This window comes from Lissotriton helveticus, chromosome 7, assembly GCF_964261635.1.
Source record: "Lissotriton helveticus chromosome 7, aLisHel1.1, whole genome shotgun sequence".
NCBI lineage: Eukaryota > Metazoa > Chordata > Amphibia > Caudata > Salamandridae > Lissotriton > Lissotriton helveticus.
Window position 1 is genome coordinate 974,175,320 of NC_136068.1, and position 22,879 is coordinate 974,198,198.

General features: G+C 46.2%; 1 protein-coding gene across 4 annotated transcripts in view; it reads left to right on the plus strand.

Moving 5' to 3' along the window:
- HMGXB3 (HMG-box containing 3) overlaps positions 1-22,879 on the plus strand; it is a 526,740-nt gene that overhangs the window by 75,181 nt on the left and 428,680 nt on the right. For all 4 annotated transcript variants that reach the window (XM_078653572.1, XM_078653575.1, XM_078653573.1 and 1 more), the window contains one exon: positions 4,364-4,459. In XM_078653572.1, coding sequence (XP_078509698.1) covers positions 4,364-4,459 — 96 coding nt within the window. The remainder of the gene's footprint in view (positions 1-4,363; positions 4,460-22,879) is intronic.

Below are 22,879 nucleotides of genomic sequence, written 5' to 3' on the forward strand. Positions count from 1 at the left end.
CTGCGCTTGCGCAGTCTCGCTCGCGAGATCTTATGTCTCTAGTAGTGGGACTTGAACCCGCCCCTCTTCTTCATTTCCTGGCCTCCTAAACGGCGGCCAGCCATTGCAGAAGAGATCTCTCTGACGTTGTGTTTTCACTGTAAGCCCCGTACTTTTCGGATTGAAGGGCGTGTTTTTTTTGTTTCTTTCTCTCAGGGGAGAAAGAAAAACATGCCCCCAAGTCTGAAAAGGATGGGGTTTACAGCGAAAACACAACGTCAGGGCGAGTGCTTCCTCCGTTCCTCCTGCAGCCCAGTCCCTTAGCGAGCTAAGATGGCGGCTGCTGCCCTCTCGGCTGCATTGGTCCGTTAGCTGAGAGGCGACCTCGGCGCAGAGACACCACCGCTTCCAGAGCCTGACGGGACCTGCCACCTGATGTTCCACCGCAGCGGTAGGGGTGAGCGGCCCGCCATGATGATCGGCGAGCTGTGAGGCACTGCGGCTGAAGCACGCTCTGTGAGCACTTGGCCCGCGGGCTGCGCTGAAGTAACAGCACAGCCTAGTGCCTGCTCCCGGGCGCCGACTCTTCAGTGCGCACCCACCTCCTTCACACAAGCAGCACGGGAGAGGACGGAACTCAACCGCACTTTGGGCATCCTCCGTTTCAATACACTGCTGTTCCTGCTGCAGAGCTGAATTTAAGAGGCGCTAGAGGGACCCGCTGAGGCCATGCAGGCGCCGCTGCTGCTGTTCCTGCTGCTCCTGCGCTGGCGGGCGGCGGCCGCCCAGGGCGAGTACTGCGACGGCTGGATGGACAGCAGCACTCGCTACCACGAGGGCTTCCAGTGCCCGGAGGCCTTAGACGCCACCGTCTGCTGCGGCTCCTGTGTCCTGCGCTACTGCTGCGCCTCCGTCGAGGCCCACCTGCAGCAGGGCGGCTGCACCAACGAGCGACCCCCGGGCGAGGAGGAGAGTCAAGCCGGACCCGCTGCTCGTGAGTACCGTGCGCGCATCCTGCCGACGTCGGCCAGACCTATGCGCTCAGTCCAGCGCTACAGCACACACACTCTCCTCACACACAAACCCACATTCATCCTCCTAACACCCTCCTCATACAGTGACCCACACCCACAGGACACATTCTGCCCACACTCACCGTACTCTATACACTCTATGCTTGCGACTGCCAGCACCCAACATGCACCTTGCTCAAACATCGACCCGCACTTGTGTACACCCCCTTATACCCACAAGCACCCACATTCCCACCCTGTTCCCCCCCTCAGCACAAGCAGCAGCTCTCTACTCACACTCTCCGACATCAGTGCCCACTTCCTCGCACCCTTCCACAGGTTGTACTAGCTCTGCTCACAACCTTCGCACATGTTCACAGCCTCCATCACCCTGTGCAGTGTACATACCCTGCTCACATCTCTGAAGCACGTAGTGTGCGTGTTGTGAACTTCCGGCGTTAGGTGCAGATGCTACAACATATTGTAGGCACTTCACGAGCAGCCTAGGCTCTCTGTACCTCCTCCAGATGTGTCGGCATGCCTTCACACCACCCAGTACCACCCTCACACCCATCCCAATTCAACAGGTGAGCAACACACCATCCAGAACTCTCTGCAGAGCCCCCTCACACCATCTAAAGCCATATGCGCCCCGGCCCTGCAGATGTGGCCATCAGAGCTCACCAAGCCAGAGGATGGTCCCTATTCCCAGTAGGGAAGCGGGTGACAAAGGGCAGGGGACCCCCCACACACCTCCCTGTGACCCGATGACCCCCTGCTGCCTGCCCACCCGGGATCTCTGAGAGGCCTGGCTGCTGGAGACCCCAGGATTCCTTGCAACCCTTTATTGGATCTGTATCATTTTTGGAGCGCAGTGACTCTGCAGGAGGGGCACACCCCGGCCCCTCCCCTCAAGGGACCTGGACTCTAAGCCACCTGCACTGTGACCAAGGTAAGCTTCAGGGTCCCCCTCTGGCTACTTGCTGGGTGGTCACCTCTGAGGGGTATGGCCTATCACAAATATGTAGTATAATCTATTCGAGTAGTTCCACATGTGAAATAATATAATCATGTAAAATAGTTGATTGGTCTTCGCTAGATGTCATGGTACTTAGAGCGCACTGTCACCAGATGGTCACCTTGCGGTGTCGCCTATTCGGCTTCCTGGCGCTGATACTCATACCGCTGTGGAACCCCTCCTGGCTTTCCCTGTGAAGTGTCCACTCCTGGGCCCCCCCAGGGTGAAGCCAGGCATCCTTAGCGCTGTTGGGGCCGGTGTGGAGGCTAAGCAAGCTATTGCCCAGAGTTGCAGCGTGGGGCCCGTGATTAGAATCGGCACGAGGCACGAATTAACAGGTCTGAGGAATTTGAGCCCGAGATCCCACCGAGGCGGGAATCGAACCCTGGTCCCTGGCCAGAACTCTGCATCAGGGTCTGCCGCTCTAACCATTGAGCCACACTCCTCCACAGCTAGAGACAGTTCTCACAATACAAAGTGCATGTACGTCAATTCGAGATATAAAACAAATAACAAAACTAGGTATAGAAGATCAGCACTTCACTTCAATTACTGTAGAGCTAGCGTGTATGTGGCTCTGTGTGTGGCTTCTGTGTGTGTGTGGCGGGCTCTGTGTGTGTGTGTGGCGGGCTCTGTGTGTGTGTGGCGGGCTCTGTGTGTGTGTGGCGGGCTCTGTGTGTGTGTGTGGCGGGCTCTGTGTGTGTGTGTGTGTGGCGGGCTCTGTGTGTGTGTGGCGGGCTCTGTGTGTGTGTGTGTGGCGGGCTCTGTGTGTGTGTGTGTGGCGGGCTCTGTGTGTGTGTGTGTGGCGGGCTCTGTGTGTGTGTGTGTGGCGGGCTATGTGTGTGTGTGTGGCGGGCTATGTGTGTGTGTGTGTGGCGGGCTCTGTGTGTGTGTGTGTGGCGGGCTCTGTGTGTGTGTGTGTGTGACGGGCTCTGTGTGTGTGACGGGCTCTGTGTGTGTGGCGGGCTCTGTGTGTGTGTGGCTGTGTGTGTGGGTGCAAATACAATAGGTCTCGCATTTGCGAGAGATTAAGCTATTACTCTCTACTACTCTCTAATGCTTACCTATTGCCATTGTAAATGACAATACCATATATTTATCTGTTTAAAAAGAAAATGAAAGAAATGACATTTGCAATGCCAATAGCTCTAACTTTAACAAAGACGAGACCATTGCACTGTAAATGCTTGTTTTAAATGTATCTATTGGCCATATTGTCTAAGGCATTTAGATTCAACAATGCTAACTACTTCGGTTGTCGGGTAAACCTAAATTAAATTATGCAAAAGGAAAAGAGATAAAAAATAAAAAACAATAACAATCTGTGGTTGGTACAGCGTCTTTGTACTTTACATGTCAATAACCATATCACACATTTCATAATGGTCCAATTAGAAATGATAGGGTTATAGCTTGTTTAGTAATTCAGAAGTACCTCTGTACATACAGTTGTCCTCAAGGGTATAAACTGTGAGTGAGCCATGGACAAGGACCTTGGGTGCAATTTTTATTCTTCATTTACCAGTCATTACGTGTTTAAGTCTGGATCACCAGACAGCTTTGATGGACGTATCTCACAAGTGTACTGCTTAGTTGTTTATCATGGTGGTCTGCTAACATCCTTTGCCTCCAGCTCCAAGTATTGTGTCCCATTGCCCCAGATTCGTACCCCTTTCTCTGGTGTCAGTGCATGACAAAGCATGCAGTGTAGCACTGTCCTTCAGGCCATCTCAAGAGGTCAGAAATCTATTTAGATAACAGAAAAGCAGAGGGGGGTCTCCAGTGCATGGCTATGTATCTTTTAGATAAAATAAATCCTATGTGGACAGATTTACACACCATATGTGAATGCTTTGGTGTGGGCGTTAGATTGAGCATTCAAACATCAGCTAGGTGTAAGCCCAAGAGAAGTTATTTCTAGTTTGGGACTGTGGTCGGTATGATCATGAACTATCCACAACATTTGTATTTCGAGTGTTGCATCTTGGGCCTGGATTATGTGCCTCTGGATACAATGTATGCTTTGTATGTGTGATACATTGGGTGTAGTATGTTATTTAGTAACCTAAATCTAAAGTTCCTAGAATCTACAGCAGTAGCACGTTCATGTTCTCAACCAACCAACATTGTCTTTCATTCTGTAAGGTTTTGACCATTTCGTCTGAAGGTTGTCTAGTGTGGGCATAATTATTGATAGAATGGACCAATATACTGTTGTGATGACTTTTCTCACCCCTACCATTAGAGATTTGCTTAACATATATTTATTCCTTCCCCCACTAATATTCCTCCGTCAATCCACTTTCTCAGTTTTGTGCTCTGCATAATGAGATTTACCTCCTTTCATTTTCAGGCAGCAGATAACTATTCCCCATCTGCCTCCAACCAGTACATTGTGCTTCCTGTACCTACCCGTACCACGTCAGAGATGCTGACATCCATCAAGCTGGTTAGTAGGCCAATATTATGGAATGTTCATGTTTAAAATAAAACAAAAACGTTTTCCTATTGTGGATCTCCTTAAGGGGTCTTCTTTGATGGCCATAAATGCTGAATTGCACTTTTTATATAAATGCAAATCTATCCTGTCTTTATCTATCTATCTATCTCTCTATCTAGCTATTTATCTAGCTATCTATCTATCATGGTTGACTGTATAGAGGGCCTTAAATCACTGCCTGGAGTGTGTGGTGATGCCCTACCACATCCTCCACATTGGCAATACATGGCATATTTCTCTCTGCACATTTACTTAGCCCCTTGTTTGCATATGTGATAGTTATATTTTTCACTTAATTAACCAAATCATAAAGCGCACATAACACAATATTAATTATTGCACATAGTTTGAAGTTTTAAATCCCTATATAGGTAATAAAGAAAACGGTCTGGGTGAATCTGTTCAGAGAAAGAGCTAGAGGAGAAGAGACAAAATGCACACTTTCTTGATAAAATTTACCTAATAGTAAAGCATTCTCCTAATGTCTGCTTCCATGACCCTGTGTGGGATATATACTCCCCAAGGACCTAAACCAATTCCGCCAGATTTCTGCCATACCAATTCACACAACACAAGTTTCCTCCAACCGGGCCGTCAGTTCCTGATAAAGCCACCCAACCTTATACCGGTGCAGGTAAGTGGTAGATCCTCCAGTGGTGCCCTGGTGTCAGAAGCTGTGTCATGGAGCCTTCATCTTGCTTCACATATGGATATGCCTTCCCCCTGGCTCAGGCCTCCTGGACAATGTTTCTCATCCTCAGTTTAAACTTTTAATTCAAGATATTCTCCTCTCTTGGCTTACTTACTGAACCCAATGTTTAACAAGTTAGCAAATGCCCGATAGCAACTCTGATTACACTGATGTTTAGTGATCATTTTGCAGTGCCATATGGTTACCTTCTCATTCCAGTTAAACAGTGGCTAAAGAATGCTTGGCACTGTCTTTTTCTCACCATTAGTTCAGTATTTCCCAGCAAGTGTTCTGTAAGTCTCTAGTTTATACCTCGCTCAACATGTCTAAACTTGTCCAGAACATTAACAGCTGGATAGGTAGATCTCTGGACTTTGTTGCCCATCTTAAGATCTGAGGCCTGTCGGAAGGAGTATTTCTCCCTGGCTTTCAGGTAAACTTCATCCATGGAAATTACATGGCAATTCTCAAGTGGTCCCACAAATTTATTCATAGAGCTCGCCAATCTTATTTCACCAACAGACTTGTGACAGCTGGCAATTTTCAACATAATATTTTTAACATTGTTAGGGAGTTCCCGCAGCCAATCTCTTGTTCACAGGACATTATTCCATCTCCGTATCTCATAATAACCTTGCCTCCTTCTTTTTGTGTAAACGTGCACAATATTCCAGACAATTCAAGTTTAAGTTTTCTCTGGACTCCCTTAAGTGCTGAGATACTTCCTGTCAAGTTCCTAATGGAGTGTGAGAAAGTGCCTCTTTTGACATGGTTAATCCCCCACTTTTGCCTGGAAAACGATGTGGTTTTGATTCAAAGTGCATGTAGTGCCTGCCAACCAGTTTCCCTGTGCCGGAGCTCCTTCCCTAAAACTGTAGCACTATTGGCACTTCAGACCCCCCTGTAAGTCCCAAGTAAATGGTACCCAGATACTTAGGACATTGAGTCTGAAGAGGGCCCCCCTAGGTACCCCTCACCAAGGCCATGCAAACTGTCACTAAAGCCTGCATGCCGTTTTGCAGACAAAAAATGACAGTCGACATGGCACCATGCCTGTGTGCCATGCTAAGCAGCACCGCTCTAGCAGGCCTTAAAAGCTCAATGCAGGGTGCACTATATCTCAGGTGTGGGCATATCTGCATGAGTAGTTATGCCCCTGCAACATTTAATCACATTCTTAATATTGTACGTGCCAGTGAAGCCATAAAGTACGTGAGTTGGAAGCTCGACAATTTGAGCTCCCCAGCACCATGATGGCTTCACTGAACCCAGGAGTGTTTGGTACCAAACAACTCCTCTTAATAATCCTACCTCAGAGGTGCCCCCTGAAATCTCCCAACACTAGTGTGGTCTCTAATAGAATAAACAAAAGAGGAAGGTGCACTCGAATGAAGTCAATCAGAACAAAAATTATTTTATAAATTTCTTCTTTATTCAAAATATATGTTCTCTGTGAGCAAAGGCACAGCCAACGTGTTTCGTTCCCTTTTTTTTTGCCGTGGGAACTTTGTCAGGGCTTAAGTGAAATCCTAGTATCTCGTTGTCCTTGTAAAGTCAGGGGCTCCACGGTAATGTAAGGTAGCTACTAGTCCAAGTACAGAGAATCCACGAGTGAATAGCAATCTCTGACAGGGTCCTAATCAACTTCTTAATATCCAATAAGAACTATCATGAAATTCTTAATTAGTTTGAAAAGGAAATAAGAAGTGGCCATTAAAATTCACGAAAAGGAATCTCGCATAAATCAGGCGACAGTATAAGTAACAGTGTGAGACTTATTCATCACAGTGTCGCGAAATTAGTTAGAGGAGGTCCAAATATGACCAGGGTGGACAACGGCCAGTAGTATAGCACCTGTGATATACCCAGGGTGGACAACGGCCAGCAGTACAGCACCTGTGATAGGGCGCCGACAGCAAAAATCACCGTAAAGTGATTTTTGCTGTCGGCGCCCTATCACAGGTGATGGATCAAACCCAGATCTCTTGACTGGTTGTGAGTGTTTGATTGGTTCAGATGCTCCGTCCATCACCACCCCCTTTTGTACCGCTTTGTTCGCCATTAATTTGGCAGGGTATGCTCAGACGTGAGTCCCTTGCTCACTTTGCCACTGGATTCAAGCAAGCCTGGCTGAAGACCGCTGTAATGCCAGAAACCGGTCCTAGGAAGCTTGAATCCGGTCCAGGGAAGGCATGACTTGGCAGTTCGGGCTGGACTGTTCCCATGAGGCACAGGGTCAGACTGATTTGCATATGGCCATGTCTGAACTGGGGTGGCAGAGTAGGCTAAAGAACGGCGATGGATCAAACCCAGATCTCTTGACTGGGTGTGAGTGTTTGATTGGTTCAGATGCTCCGTCCATCACCACCCCCTTTTGTACCGCTTTGTTCGCCATAAGTTTGGCAGGGTATGCTCAGACGTGAGTCCCTTGCTCACTTTGCCACTGGATTCAAGCAAGCCTGGCTGAAGACGGTTGTAATGCCAGAAACCGGTCCTAGGAAGCTTGAATCCGGTCCAGGGAAGGCATTGCTTGGCAGTTCAGTCTGGACTGTTCCCATGAGGCACAGGGTCAAGACTGATTTGCATATGACCATGTCTGAACTGGGGTGGCTTGGTGAGCAAAATAACGATGGATTACACTCAGATCTGTGACTGGGGGGGAATGTTTTGCCATTGTGCAACATTCCGTCCATCATCTTGTGTGTTTTGCTGCTCTCTGCACAGGCGGCCCCTGTGCCACGCTGGGTGTAAGTTTGGTTCTGCCTTGTGCCCCCCACCTCCTATTCTCCCTTATGCTTATCTTAACCCCAGAAGACTGGGTCACCAAATCGTTTCACTTGCCTGTGAGCAGCATCTCTTCGTTTACCCCTTTTCTCCTTTGGATAACATTGGCTTCAGATTTTGAAGTTGAACTGTGCACCGGGCCGCCACTGTGCTGTTGGAGGTGCAGATTTGCTACTTACCTGAACCTTGTTCCGTGCGGTTTCTTCATCCTGAAAACTAAGACTGTAAATTGTGTACTTACCTGCAAAACCGCATTATTGTTTTCCTTCCATAGGTTAACTTTGCTAAACTCAAAAATTTCACTACGTGTCAACTTTTTAAAATGAAAAGCATTTCTTATGAAAAACGTACTTCCCTTTTTGTATTTCTTGGTCTTAAGATAATTCTTATAAGAAACATATTTTTTTTAAATTGATGTGGATCTCCTTTTTAGGTCTCGCCCTGGAATTAGCATCCAAAGGATGCTTCCAGGGACGGAGACGTATAGTCAGCTGTCTCAAGGGAAGGACGGACCAGAGGGTGCACTAGCATTTCCTCTCCTGGATTCGTCTGCGCGAACGCGCACGTCGCGTCCCGCGCCGTACACATCGACTCGCTCACACACACACCCCCTATCCCACAGTCACACACACGCACTCCAAGACACATACATACACACACACACACACACGCGCACACACACATACACAGGCCGCCCCCGCCCGCCCGTACATGCTTTCCCCCCCCCCCCCCCCCGCCCCTCCGCCGCCCGCCCGCAGCAGCAGCTCAGCAACGCACTCACCGGCTCTCCTCAGCTGCAGGGCCCGGCAGCAGGACTCGTCTTCCCTCATTAGGCACCGGGGCGCAGGGTAGGCTCCTGCCTGCTCCGGTGGTCCCAACACGGCTCCAATCGCGGCTCTTCCGTGGGAGGCGGGGTAGGCTCCCGCCCTTCTACTTCCTGTTTCCGGGTGTCGCGCCGGCCTGCCTGACTTCCTGGTCGCAGGCCGGCAGAGTAACGAGGATGTTTTGCGGTATGTATTTATTTATGTAATTATGCATTTTTATATAGCGCAGACTTTACCCGAAGGCGGTATTTATTTATTTATTTATTTATGCATTTTTATATAGCGCGGACTGTACCCGAAGGCGGTATTTATTTATTCATGTATTTATGCATTTTTATATAGCGCGGACTTTACCCGAAGGCGGTAATGCTTGCCTTAGCGTAATGGTGTTCCTTCTTAATTTATTGGTGGTGTCCCTGTTAGAATTATTCCCACTTTTAGTCTAGCAATGCTTGGCATGATGTTGGCATCTTTGGCATTATTGAGCCCATCCCTGGTATAATGGGACCACAACGTATTGTTATTTTGTGGCATATGCGTGCAAAAAAACATAAATAGCCATTACATCAGGCTTGCCAGACCTGTTGGCTTAGCCACTTCTTGCTTTATGTGCGAATGGTTGATTCCTGCATTCCTTAACAATAGTTAGGACTCTAAAACCTGGAGTATTTTTTAACGATTGTCAAATGAAAAGAGCCCATTACCAACTTTCTCCTTCCTCAACCCAGACTGTACTAATGGAGAACCTCCCACCGACAGGAACTCTGTTACCATGAAAAGTAAGAATAAAAATGCTCTGACACCTCAAATCCCACTAGCATGTTATCTGCCTCATCAAAACACCTTAGTTCCACTTAGGGGGGGGGCAGTGTTCCTTTGGGCTTTAGCAATTTAGATATTATTTAAGAGATTTGTTCCTGCACATTTCTTACTTCAACTCTTTCATTGATTCAGGCTGAATCCGAAAAACATTTTAGCCACGTTTCCCTCCGCATTGTCCTGTGGCATGGTTTGGGTTTGGCAGCAGAGTCTACCAGTTAAACCTGAAGTGAGACACCAACAGCTATGTACAGTGCTGGTTTATTTTTTTAAACCATCGTTATTACATTTTGTATCATGTAGTAACAGAAATAGAATCAAATCTACAGTGCAGGTTATGCCTACTTTTTTCAGAGCTCCACGGATGAGATTCGAGCCAATGAGATTACATCAGTGTTTATTTGACAGTTTCTTTATTTTTCATTAGGATTTTCGGGCTTGGCCCTCTCTCAAACATGCAAGCCAAGGCATTGATGTTAAAAAGCTAAACTATTGTTATGGCTTCCTTAAATAAGTCAAAAACGGGTACAAGGTCTTGAACTAGAACCCTTTTTGTAATCCAGTATAATAACCGAAAAGAGGACCAAGCTCTTCATTGCAGATTAAACTGAAACAGTGGAATAGGTGTCGATCTCTTTATTTTATTTGCATTGTTAATTGAAACCGTTGCAATACAAAAATATACCAATGTAAAACCCAAATATACATATAAAAGAATTCACATGTCTTATATAATTCTTTACATTTATGTTGCAAACAACAAATGTAAAACAAGTTTCCCAACCAAGTTATTTTTGGATTTGCACACATCGTTTGAAGGTACTTAATTCCAGTACACAGTTCCCTTCACTACTTATATCGGAAATCAGTAAAAGTGCAAAGAGGTGCTATAAACTTCAGTAAAGTGCTTTAGTGCCAAGACAGAGTAAATGGTAGGGAGTATCTGCGGCAAATCATCGTATCGGGCTTTCACTGGTTCTAGACAACTAAAAAAGTTAATAGCTATTATGCTAGCATTTTCTTTCCGCATAGCCTCAGCACCTTTACTAGACGGCAGTTCAGTCGTGGGTCGTTAGGTGCAACATACTTAGTTCCAGTCCATACTTCCCATCAATGCTTATGCCAGAGTTCAGAGAAGTGCTTAGGATTTGTATAAAGTGCATTAGTGGCAGGAATAGAGTAAATGGTAGGGAGCAATCTATTCAAACCTCCATGTTGGACTTACAGCTTGTGTTAGACGACTAGAGATAATTCGTGACTACTGTACTGGCATTTTCTTTTCGCATGACCTCAAGAACTTTACTAAACTGCACTTCAGTTGTGGATCATCTGGTGCAAAGCATGCCAGCACTGCTTGTCTCCTGGTGCGTACCCTTCGCTGACTAAAGTGGTGTTTTAGTAGTAGTTCTCGTTCTTGTGAGTTCTTTACATAGACATAGCAGGTCTTCTACCGCTGAGCCGCATAAGCGGCAGGTAAAGCTCGCTTTTTAGGTCTCGCCCTGGAATTAGCATCCAAAGGGTGCTTCCAGGGTTGGAGACGTATAGTCAGCTGTCTCGAGGGAAGGACGGACGAGAAGGTGCACGAGCGCAGTCCAGGCTGGATTGGTGTGCGCGAACGCGCACGTTCCGTCCTGCGCCGCCCTCCCATACTCCCAGCCTACCGCGCATGCATGCATGCACACAGACAGACACAGACACACACACACACACACACACACACACACACACGCGCGCGCACTCGCACTTACACAGATACGCAGGCACCCAGACAGGCAACCCCCTCCTCCTCCTCCCCCACAGTCACACACGCATACACACAGACTCATACACAGGCCGCCGCGCGCGCCCACACATGGTCCCCTCCCGCCCCACCCAAGTGAGTATTTTTTTTTTTCTTTTAATAAAAGTTGAAATTAAATAAAGTACAGGATAAGCCACTATAAATAGAAATAGGCCTTGCAGAGGAAAGTGCAAGTTATTTGTATTGCGGAATGTGGAGTTAACATACAATAATGCCCACTCTCGGGATACAATCCTTTAGAACAGTGGAAGGTTGCAGAGTGCAGCTCCCAGCAGAAAACACGCAGGGCAGCGACCGGACTGCGGTCAGAGGACTGTCAGGAGCTGCACTTACAGTACAAATTGAAACACAATGTGCACAGTCACACAGCAATCCCAGAGTACCGGGAGCTACTCACAAGGCCTTTGAGGAAGACCTTGCAGGGAAAGAGCTTAAGCATCAAATGTGCGTCGAGAGATTAGAGGGGTTCAGCGTGAAAGCATAGAAAGAGAAAACAGACTTCAAAACATCTCCAGTCTACAGAAATACCTATCAACAAAAAAGTGAACTTGTTCTTAATTCTGAAATACAGTAAAACTTGTGCAACACCTCTTGTAGGACTAGACTGACAGGGTATTCTAACTTCAGTCCGGGCTGCATCATTATATGTCAATATGCAACATATTTTATATGTCCCTTTTTATAAAAACAAAACGTAACTACTGCAAAAAAAAATAGCCAATGCCATTTACAATACTAAAAGCTCAAACTTTGCCTAATGCGAGACCTATTGCATTGCAAATGCTTGTTGAGCTGTGTCACTTATTAATCACTGTGTGCATAACAAATGTCTTACGCTCGTCAGTGTTGGGTCTTAGACGGCTCGACCACGCTACCACAAATAGAACACTTTGGGTTTACATTGAGCCCTGTACACTTCTGGGGGAATCTCTGGACTCTTTACATGATATAATCACTAGTGGTATAGGTGAGAAGCTGGCCTGGTATATGATGTTACTTATGTGAGTGGACACCTTGCATCAGTCCAGACAACCCTTAGGGTGATTTAAGAGGTCTTATACAACCTTAGAAAGCTCTCTAAGTGGTAGCTGCGGAGTGCAGCCTTCAGGCTTAGTCCAGGAGGAATATTAAGCAGCTTGCTTTACCACAATGCAATCTTATAGTATAGATTGAATGAAAAAAGAACAACACAAGGTATTAATAAAAATATGTATTTATTATATAATACACCCTAACACATACAAATATCTCCTACCCGGAGATATGCACAATGCACACAATACTTTACAGAAAAACCCAGTAAATAGCATGTAATACACAGTGGACCCCGGGGAGGGGGTCAAACCATATACCAAGAAAGTGGATAAGAACCACGACTCGGGTCAAGACAACGCTGAGAGGGCGTGGAAGTGCTCGGGACCCAAGGAACCACCCAAGGTGAGGAACAAGGAGCCCCATGGAGAGCATGTGCAGTATGAGAACACAACGGTGTGCTCCGTACAAGTCTTTCTGCAAGTCGCAGTTGGATTTGTAAAGATTAAGGACCCTTCCCAGTGGACCCTGAAGAAACCCCGTGGAAGACAGAAGGTTGGAGAGCCACCCCACCCTAGTACGCGAGAAGCTAGGTGCCTAGATGCAAAGTGGTGTTGGAAATCGCCGTCAAACCCAATGGATGACTTTAGGAAAGTGGCGCTGCTGAAGGAGGAGAAAGTGTCCGTTGGAGTTTGAAGGTAAATTCTGGTTGAGAGTTACCTGCAAGCAGAATGGAAACAGTCTATATCACTCAAGAGTGACCAGAAGATCTGGAAGACGAATGCCTACCAATGTCGGGAGTTGCAGGAGAGTTGACATGGACCTTGACTCTGCAGCTGTGAGGACCAGGCGACGCTGAGGAAGACCAGGAGCCGTGCACGAGCTGTCCTACGAATGATGTTGAGTGCTGAGGTGTTGGCATCCGGCGGGAGCCCCAACAAACCTTGGCAAAGGCAAACAGCGCAGGAGTTGAAGAATGAGCACCGTCGGGACCAGCAAGGTCCAGGTAACTCACAACAAGCAGGGGAGTCATGGCAGGCTTCGAGCTATCAGGGGAGCCCAAGAGAAGCAAAGGTGATCCTCAAATGGATCCATAGGCCGGAGGCACTGAACTCGCGAGAGGACTTAAAGTAGCTCACCAAACGATGCAGGCCACGATGCACACGATGAGGTGTGGCCGAAGATTCTTGTCACAGGAGATACTTGAGGTTGGGGCTACTTGGAGCCCGAAGATCTTCTTGGTAGGAAGCCAACAAGCCTTTGCAAGTTGGAGCTGTGCATGTGCACAGGGGTTCAGTTATTGCAGCCCCCTCAAGGGATACTGGCCTCAAATTTGGTGAGATGACATAGCAGGCCTCGAGATATGTGGAAACCACCACCAGTGGTGCAGAACCTTTACGAGTCCGGAGGAGCTCAGGATCAGCAGACCAGTTGGCTTAGTTGCTTGTGCCTGCAAAAGCAGGGAAGTGACTCCTTCACTCCAAGGGAGATTCTTTCAGGTGTCTTTGATGCCCACAAGCCTTGGAAGGTTCCTGTATGGTGCACAGACGATGCAGCAGACTGGAAGTGAGAGGAAGTCGAGCCCAAACGAAGTAGTTAGTGCCCAGATGGTAGAAGAAGTGGTGTCTGATATGAATCTTATCCCATGACGAATCTAGTAACCCACCCACAGGTAAGCCCTTAAATACCCTTAGGGAAGGGTTGGGACAATTCAGGGGGCCCTCCCAGGGGAGGATTTGGACAGTGGGGCGGTTACTCCCATGCCCTTTGTCCAGTTTCGTGCCAAAGTGGGAGCCTTCTCTTGCTTGAGCTTGGTTTAGCGGCAGGAGGGCACAATCATGTCTCTGGTCACAGCAACCATTTTGTGCTGTCCGGGTCTGGATGGCTGGTACCTGGGACATGGAGAGCCTAACGGAGGGCTCTTCCAGTGCTTGAAATCATACCTCTCACCCCGTTTATGGTGTGGGAGGTATGATTTCAACATGTTTGATAGCAAACATCATAGGATTTGTTGCAGCCAGTTTTGAGATGGTCATCGCGTAATTACGTGGTGCCACTCTATATTGGTAAATGGCTGCTTCACTGACAAGCCGGAAGAATGGACTCCATTGGCTGTAGGGGTGTCCAAGCACCCTGCCTTCAGGATTGCAAAGGCCTGCTATAGGGGTAACTTATAGGTTTTAAGTGCAGTGACCCTAGATATAGGAAACCTCTGTCTTTAGTAAGTGTTGCTAGCACCAGCTTACACAGTCTGCAATGGCAAGCCTGTAGTTCCATTTTGAATGGTCTCCCATGGGTGGCATAATGCATGCTTCAACCCAGGGGGGCCCTCTGGGGTCCCTATGCCCTAGGTACCTTCGTACCATAAACTAGGGACTTATAAAGGTACCCCCATTTTCCTATCCGGGATGTACCTAAGTACTAAACATAACAATTTAGGCAGAAAGCAGATAGACTGAGGTCCTGATTAGCAGGATCCTAGTCAGACTAGTCAATAACCGCTTAGCACCAGGCGGATCCTACCTTCCTACAGTATATAAGATAAAGTGCCAGCTTCCTACATGGAGCATATAGTTCAACGTTTTTTCCTCTATCTGAAACAAGGGCCATTCACTAAATACTGGTATAGAAACCGAACGTCGATCCGACTTTTTTTGCTTCCATCTCTGGGTAAAATGCTAGAAAAACTGATAAGCAAGCAGCTTTCTGAATTTATTAGAAACAATGATATATTGCATTTCTCTCAATTGGGGTTCTACCTGGACATAGTACAAAGACAACTCTCCTTGAGGTCTGCGGATCTATTAAAATAAAACCTGGATGATGGAAAGAAAGCATTCATGATTCTTCTAGATCTCCCGAAGGCTTTTGTTACCATGTCCATTTTATCTTGCTATGTCGCCTGGAATCAGCTGGAACAGTTGGGGAAAACCAAGTAATGACTTAATCCTGACCTGACTAATAGAGTTCAGGCTGTCTTCTTTTACTCTTTGTTCGCCTTTTTACTTCTAACTATATTGAGCTAGAGTATGTGGTTACCTAAGATTCATCCCTGAGCCCAACTCAGTTTAATATATACTTAGCACCTCTGGCCAAAATAGTGGAGCAAAGGTGCTTCAGTTTACTGTCATATGTAGATGACACACATCTTCTGCTCTCATTCGAGCAAATTGATGGGAAATTGGCTGCCTTTCTGAGGTGGCAAATCGGATGCAAAATAATGGCCTAAAGCCAATTCAAGCAAATTTGAGCTTTTTTCAGAATGTATGACTTTTGACCTTCTGTGTTGGTGACAGACCAGTTTTGGTGAACCATCTGCTCCGATTAAAGTGGCAAGAAATCCAGGATTCATGTTTGATGAAGCACTCTCCATAAAAGCTTAAATTAGTGCTGTGACAGGGACCTGTTTTGGCATTTTAAAATCTTTGAAAAATATTCTGAATATACTACCACTTCAGATTCCGAAGGCGATTGTGCTAGCTCTATTCACTTCTAGATTGGACTCTGAAATGTCCTTCTGTGTGCTCCCGCATACCTAAGTAGAAAGCTAGAACTCGTACAAAATGTGGCAGTTAGAGCTATTCTCAGTCCCGCTAAGACACAATCCATTCCAGCTGGCATAAAACAACTCCATTGGCTGCTAATTAAAGAGAAGATTAAGTTTAAAGCTTTCCTAATCTTATTTCAGGTTATCCAGGAAAAAAGTTCTGATCTGCTTTAGGAACAGGTTTTATACATACTATCCCTTAAGAGTTCTTCCTTCAGTTAAACAGTTGAATCCATGTTCCAAGATTCAACAAATCCAGGCTCGGAGGCCTTTCCGTTTTTGTGCTCACCACGAAAATATGGAACGAGATGCCAGTCAATCTGAGAATGCTCAACTCTGAAGTTGTGTTTTTTTTAAAATTGTCTTTATTTGCATTTCAGCAAAAAGAAGACCGAAATGATCGTATACAAATCATATTAACAGCGGAGAAGACGGCACATAGGTTAGTCAGCACATGTCCATGCAAGTTCATAATATTGATCCAAGTACAATCCACATGCTTAATATCTATTCACATTGCTAACAGATGCACTATGTCAGTCTCACATTTTTAGACCTACACAGACCTAATGTATCTAAACCCACTCTCCCTCCCCTCCATTAGCTTCCACACATATAATCAACACAATGCTTACAATCTGTAGTATATGCCGGTTGGTTCTTCAGCAAGGTCCCACTGCAGGTGGGGCACATACTCAATCATCACACATGCCGTAATACCCCGACAGTAAGGGCCACTTTACGCATCAATCCCCCCCTCCCCAGCGTCGCAACCGTCTCACCCAGCCAGAAAGGAAGAATAACTTTCATCTACCACCTTTTCTTACAAGGCAGCCAGTGCCTGTGTTATCATTCCCCATTAGAGAAGTTCTTCTGACAATTTATCATCTCTTTCTTGTGCACCACATGTGTGCCTCCTCAGCACCCTTCCACTCATTCATATCTCTCCTCTAGTTCTGTATTTGAGCGGGGGTAGACGGGTTAAGCCACGGTATTGCGAAATGCCTCTTGGTCATCACAAGGGCCATATTCACAAAGTGCCTGCTCAGTTGTTTGAGGGGTGGGGATTAGCTCAGACTAGGCCCAGCGGACATTGTTTAATTGTGTTTTAAACCTCCCATCCCGTTGTAGATTTAAAGTTGGATAACACTTCCGTCCAGTACACTGCATTGACCGTGCCTTGCCACACCATGTGAATTAAACCAGCCTTATCCTCCCCACATCTGGTGTACGTGGAGTTCCTGCTAGGATAAATGGTGTGGGTTCGCCGTGGAGACCAATTGGCAAGTGTTCATAGTTATATTGCACAAGTTTGACTCTACGGTTTATAGACACTACCCTGACTGCCTCGTGGGTTTTAGCCCAATCCCTAGTAGTCAAGGGCGCATCACACTTCGGCTGCCATGTTCCTTCTAACCAAAGTGTCCTCACCTTACGGTCCGCCCGGAGCTTGCAGTATATGTGTGTTACTTGCCTATGGCCTTCAGCCTAGGAAAGAATAGTGACAAGGGTGGATGTAGGTTTATGAGCCCTAAGGGAACTCAGCCATAGTTGCAGAGCCACTGCTGCTACCTTCGCACACTGTATGAACTGCCCATTCCCGAGTGAGAACGTCTTAACAACATCCTGTAACATAATGAAACTGTATATATATAAATCCAAAAGCATAATACACCTGTCTTCCCTCCACTTATCCGTTGACATAGACTATGCATTCTGGAGAAAGGGGCACACCATCTACAAGTCCAAAACCGGGACATATGGGGCCCGTCTCAGCACCCTCCACATTGTCCGCTCCCAGAGCCGACACAAGCGTCTCAACACTGAGGTTTCATTCAGGAAAAGGCTAAAGACTTTCCTCTTTCAGAAAAGTAGGATTCCTTAAATTCTTCACTTCTGGCTAGCGCCGGGACACTTCCTTGTGAAGCAGCTTCACAAATGGACAATTCAATATATCACTTTCTGGATAGCAGCAAATTCTAAGCATTTCCATTGGTTCTTCCTGTTAATGCTAGAGTCGATGGAGGATTGATGGTCGATCTTTTCTCTTTTTTTCATGACAAAACATTCATGTTTGCATGCTTTCTAACTAGTCAATAAGTGATCTCATAGTTCAATCGGGAAAATAATGGAGATCACCTAGCATGTCTTAGGTTCATGCACTTCATTGATTTTAGATACTGTAAATTGTGATCCATCTAGATAGTAATCTGATGTTGAGCCTTCTAAATAGTGTTGCGACTGGGCCAAAGCATCTTTGATAGCCAAACTTTTTCTATCATAGATGGTATAATTACTTTTTGTGGCATTTAAAGTTGGAGAAAAAAGGCTACTCAATGTCCAGCTCTAGTCATCGAATCTTTTTGTGGTGCAACAGCTTCAACTCCATACGATGAAGCATCTATCTCCAAGATAAAGGGTTATTCTATTAACTGGGTGCTTGTAAATGAATGCAGTAGTGAGGCCCTCTTTAAGTCTTTGAAATGGCTTTTACTTTTTATTTCCCCAATCAAATAAGACTCTCTTCTGAATTAATCGGGATATGGACCTCAGAATATGAGTGCCTCTAAAAATTAGCAAATAGCAGAAACCTTTGGTTCTCTCGTAGGGTATTTCCATGTATAGCATAAGCACTCGAATAGTCCAGAAGGAAACACCGGCCATGCATTGGCTACAGAGAACTTAGTAAAATAAGCAATAAATATATATTACCCATCCTATCCCTTCTTCTAGGCCAAATGAGATTAGCAAAGATATTTTCCGAATTGGATTTGAAAGGTGCATACAAATTGGTAAGAATCTGACGAGGAGATGTGTGGAAGGCTCCTTTAATACCCAATACAAGGTTTTTGTGGTAGTTCTCCTCAGTGACATCTTAATATACTCTGAATCCTGTGAAGAAAATCAAAAACATGTCAATGTAGTATTAAAAAGCTTGTTTAAAAGCTTATTTGATAAGCTGGAAAATGTCTCTTTGAAGTGCCTCCCCTTGGTTTTTCTAGGTTTCAAGATCTCTGACTAAGAAATCTACACTCACCAAGACAAAGTCAAGGTGGTAAAAGACTGCCCATCTCCCAAAAAGTGAAAGAGATGGAATGGTTTCTTACCTGTAACTCCTGTTCTCTCATAGGGGTATTTCCATGATAAGTCATAAGCACTTGAATAGTCCCTCCCGAATATACCTCTTTATAACGCATTATATTTCCCCGCAGGGAATTACAACAGGGTTGCTACAATAACTGCGTTCTAACCGTGCATGCCATTACCCTGCAAGTCGTACGAACGACTTGCGGGGGTGGAGCGCTGGATGTTGGAATAGTATAATTTACTATTCCAACTCCAGTCTGTGTAGACAGTAGTGAAGGTGTTGGATTTTGAATCCAACACTTTCTGCCTCCTCCGCAAGTTGTATGCGTGGTTACATCTCAGTCATTGTAACAGCCGTGTTGTAATGCCCTGCGGGGAAACCTTTGCGTGGTAAACGTTTACTGTCCTGCCCAGGTGCGGGGACCCCGGAGCACTTTAGATATAACTTCTTAAGTGGATATTTTTTCGCCTTTCTTCAGGAAGGCCTGCAAAGGCATTTAAGAGATAAAAAGACAATAATGCAGCCTAAATACAAAAGCTACACTGGCCGCATCCTCATCCGGAATTGAAAAAAGGTAGCCAGTATTCTAAATTTGTGTAGTTATTGTAGTATTAAACACACAGAATAATCTCCTTCACAAAATCCTATTTTCCATAATAGAGTTGAAAGGAAAGGACAGAGTAGCCCATTGGCTGCCATTATATGTCTTTGAAAATAGAAGCTGTGTCTTTAAGATTCCAGAGATCACCAGTATCACATCATGCACAGCTAGTGACAGGTTTTTTTTCCGGCTCCTGCTTTCAGGACCTTGGAGTATTGAGCTCTACCAATTTGGTGTTTATCTTCAAAATTCACTTCTGAATTTAGCATACAACTGCTTCACTCGACGTCTTTGGTCTTCCTCTTCGTGTTTCTGTTTTTTTTTCTGACAGAAACCTTGCAGTTTTTCACTCAAAAATGCAATCTATTTTTGATAAGTGCCTAGACTGTGGTAGGAAGAAGGCCAAGACTGATCCTCACAGAGTGTGCATAATTTGTTTTCTTGCATCTCATGTTCCTGATGCTTGTTCCATCTGCAAAACCTTCTCAAGGTGGGACTCCAGGCCAAGGAGAGGGTCATTCCGCTACCAGGGCTCTGTCTTCAGCTTCTGGGGGCTCTTCAGTAGAAGAAGGGTTAAAAAAACGGCGCTGGTCCCGGTCGATGTCTAAGTCGATGATTTTGAGAGGAGGTACAGCCCTGACCTGTTCACCGTCAACCCAGGGCTCTGGGTCTAAATGACGTCAACGTTCAACGGCGAGAAAAAGAACATCTACATTGATTCGGAAGTCGACGACTATACAACCTCGGTCGGCGTCAGGAAGTCCGCCGCTGACACCTTGTAGGTCGCCGTTGAGAACCTTGTCTTACCTGCAAAGTCACGACGTCAAGGAGATTGCTGTCGAGTCATCATTACCGATCGACGTCGAGACATCGCAGTCGATCACCGGCACACTCCCACCGTCTGTCGACACCGAGAGAGTGGTTCTTGACATCGAAGGGAGATTCTCCTTTGGGGCGATGTCTAAGGACGCCATCGATGAGTAGATCGACGTCTAGAGGGAGTCCAAGAACTTCCTCAGGAACTTGGTCACCATCTTAAAGACTACAGGAGGCGCTTAAGAAGAGAAGACATATTTACTTGTCAGATTTGGATTATTCACAAACCTATTCTCCATCTAGGTCATGGGTACTCACAAACATTTGCCCAGGGGCCACAAAGTACAGTCTGTGGTGTGATCGAGGGCCGCACTGATGCAAGCAGGGTGACGGTGGGGGGCCTGAGTTGGTCAGGGATTGCGTAAGGGTGTCTAAAAATTTTAAATAAACAGGCAAGCAGTTATTTCCAGGTTAATAAACGCTTGCCTTTTTAAAAAAAAAATTGATATATTAGTGCTCCTCAACTAACAGCAGCTCGTGCAGTTGCCGGCGGATTTAGTGTGAGAACGGACCTTAGATGTTTGATACTGATCTGAGTGAAGGAAGCTAGTAGTGAGGAACGCTTGTTACTACTTAAGTGCATTGTTGGAAGGAGTTAGCGTGCCGCTTGTGGCATTTCTAATTAAAGCAACTAGTAGAGTGAGAGAATTCCTGTTTATTTTCGAATGTGATCAGTAAATTCACTGTACACAACATCAGATTGCCTGCTACCCAGAGTTTAAAGGTGATGTAACCAGTGGCTGGTCCATTGGAAATTGTCACAGGTCATATTGAGTTGCCCAGAAGCTTACAGTCAGTTATCATTGTTTGCTTCACGTTTGTTCCCTTACCCTTGTCCTGAGGAGGCCAAGATGTAAATGAAGGCCAAAACGCACCCGCTTCTAAGAGTTTTTGACGAGAGGAGTCCAACCGGAATTGATAAAAAATTCTTATGGTTTAAAGCACGTTTGAAATGATGTCTTTAGAGGTGTGGTAACCTTGTGTGCATTGAGAAATGTCACCTCTGAGGATAGCAGTATTCACATCCTGCAAGGACTGTTGCATACACATGTCTGTGACAGATCTTCATCAGATTTGCCTGTGGTGCCTAGGGTCGAGCCATAACTGTATGTTGATGAACCAGAAGGTTATATGAGATGCAAGGCGAAACTCTCTACCAAGCACTGGAACACTCCTCGATGAGACCAGTCTAAGCCGAGGGGTCAGTCCTGAAGTTGCAAAAGTCGTTTCCGAGATTGGTGGTCTTTGCACTCCAAGTCTTTGGTTAAGTTGAAGAAAAAACTCAAAACATCTAAAAGAGACTCTGTCCTTTCCCACCTCTCACACACTCCTGAGAAGCCCCTAGGGCACCAACATGCCTCTCGACCTCGCTCAAGAAGTTGAACAATGTCTGAGCCTGACCTGCAACTTGTCCATGCACACCCATAGTCTCTGGGTTAATCTGCAATATCAAGGCAGATAGAAGAGTTCTTCAGGGCGATGTTTCGACTCTTTGGATCCTTACCCAACTCTCTGAGAGGCCCTCCGTCTGGAGTACTGCCGGAAAAATTCGCCTAGATACCAGTTGGACCCTCCTTGTCCACCGCTGTCCTCCTCTGCCTCCGGTGCCACACTCCACTCATGTCCTACTATACTCGATGCACACCATCGATGCAGGAGGAAGAGGTACCCATTGCTCTCTGACTCAGCGCCGCTATGACCTCACTCGAGGCTGCGCTTGGCTTTCATTGAAGCGCCACATCCCCAAAATGGACTTGTCAACCCCAGAAGAAAGGAATCATATGTTTTATTTCTTATTTGGCATGGATTTGGACAGTGATTATGATGCCGATGATGAAATGTGGCAATCTTGTCACAAGAAAAATTGGTCTGATGAACTTCAAGATGCCAGTAGCCTTGATACTTCCCCTGAGTTGTGCCTCCTCTCAACATCTGGTCCTTCCAGCGAGAAGATCGCTTCTTATGCAATTGTCTTGCTTAGGGTAGCCGAAATTTTTGACCTCCATCTCCCTAACGTCTTGGCAGAAGTGCTCCAGCCTGTGCAAATATCCCCCGAGTCCCTTCTAGCCCCTTCTGCCCTAAAATGAGGCACTTATAGATATCCTTTTGGGGGCCTGGGCCAAACCTTGCTCTGGTATCCTGATCAGTCGCTAGATTGCATGATGCCACCACACTGCCCGGGCGATCATGCATTTTTGTCTCTGCACCCCTCCCCAGAAAGCTTGGTGGTAAAGGCAAGGTGAAGTCAGACAGCCCTGAATACCTTCATAACTACTCCCCCCAATAGGGAGTCCAGACATGTGGAG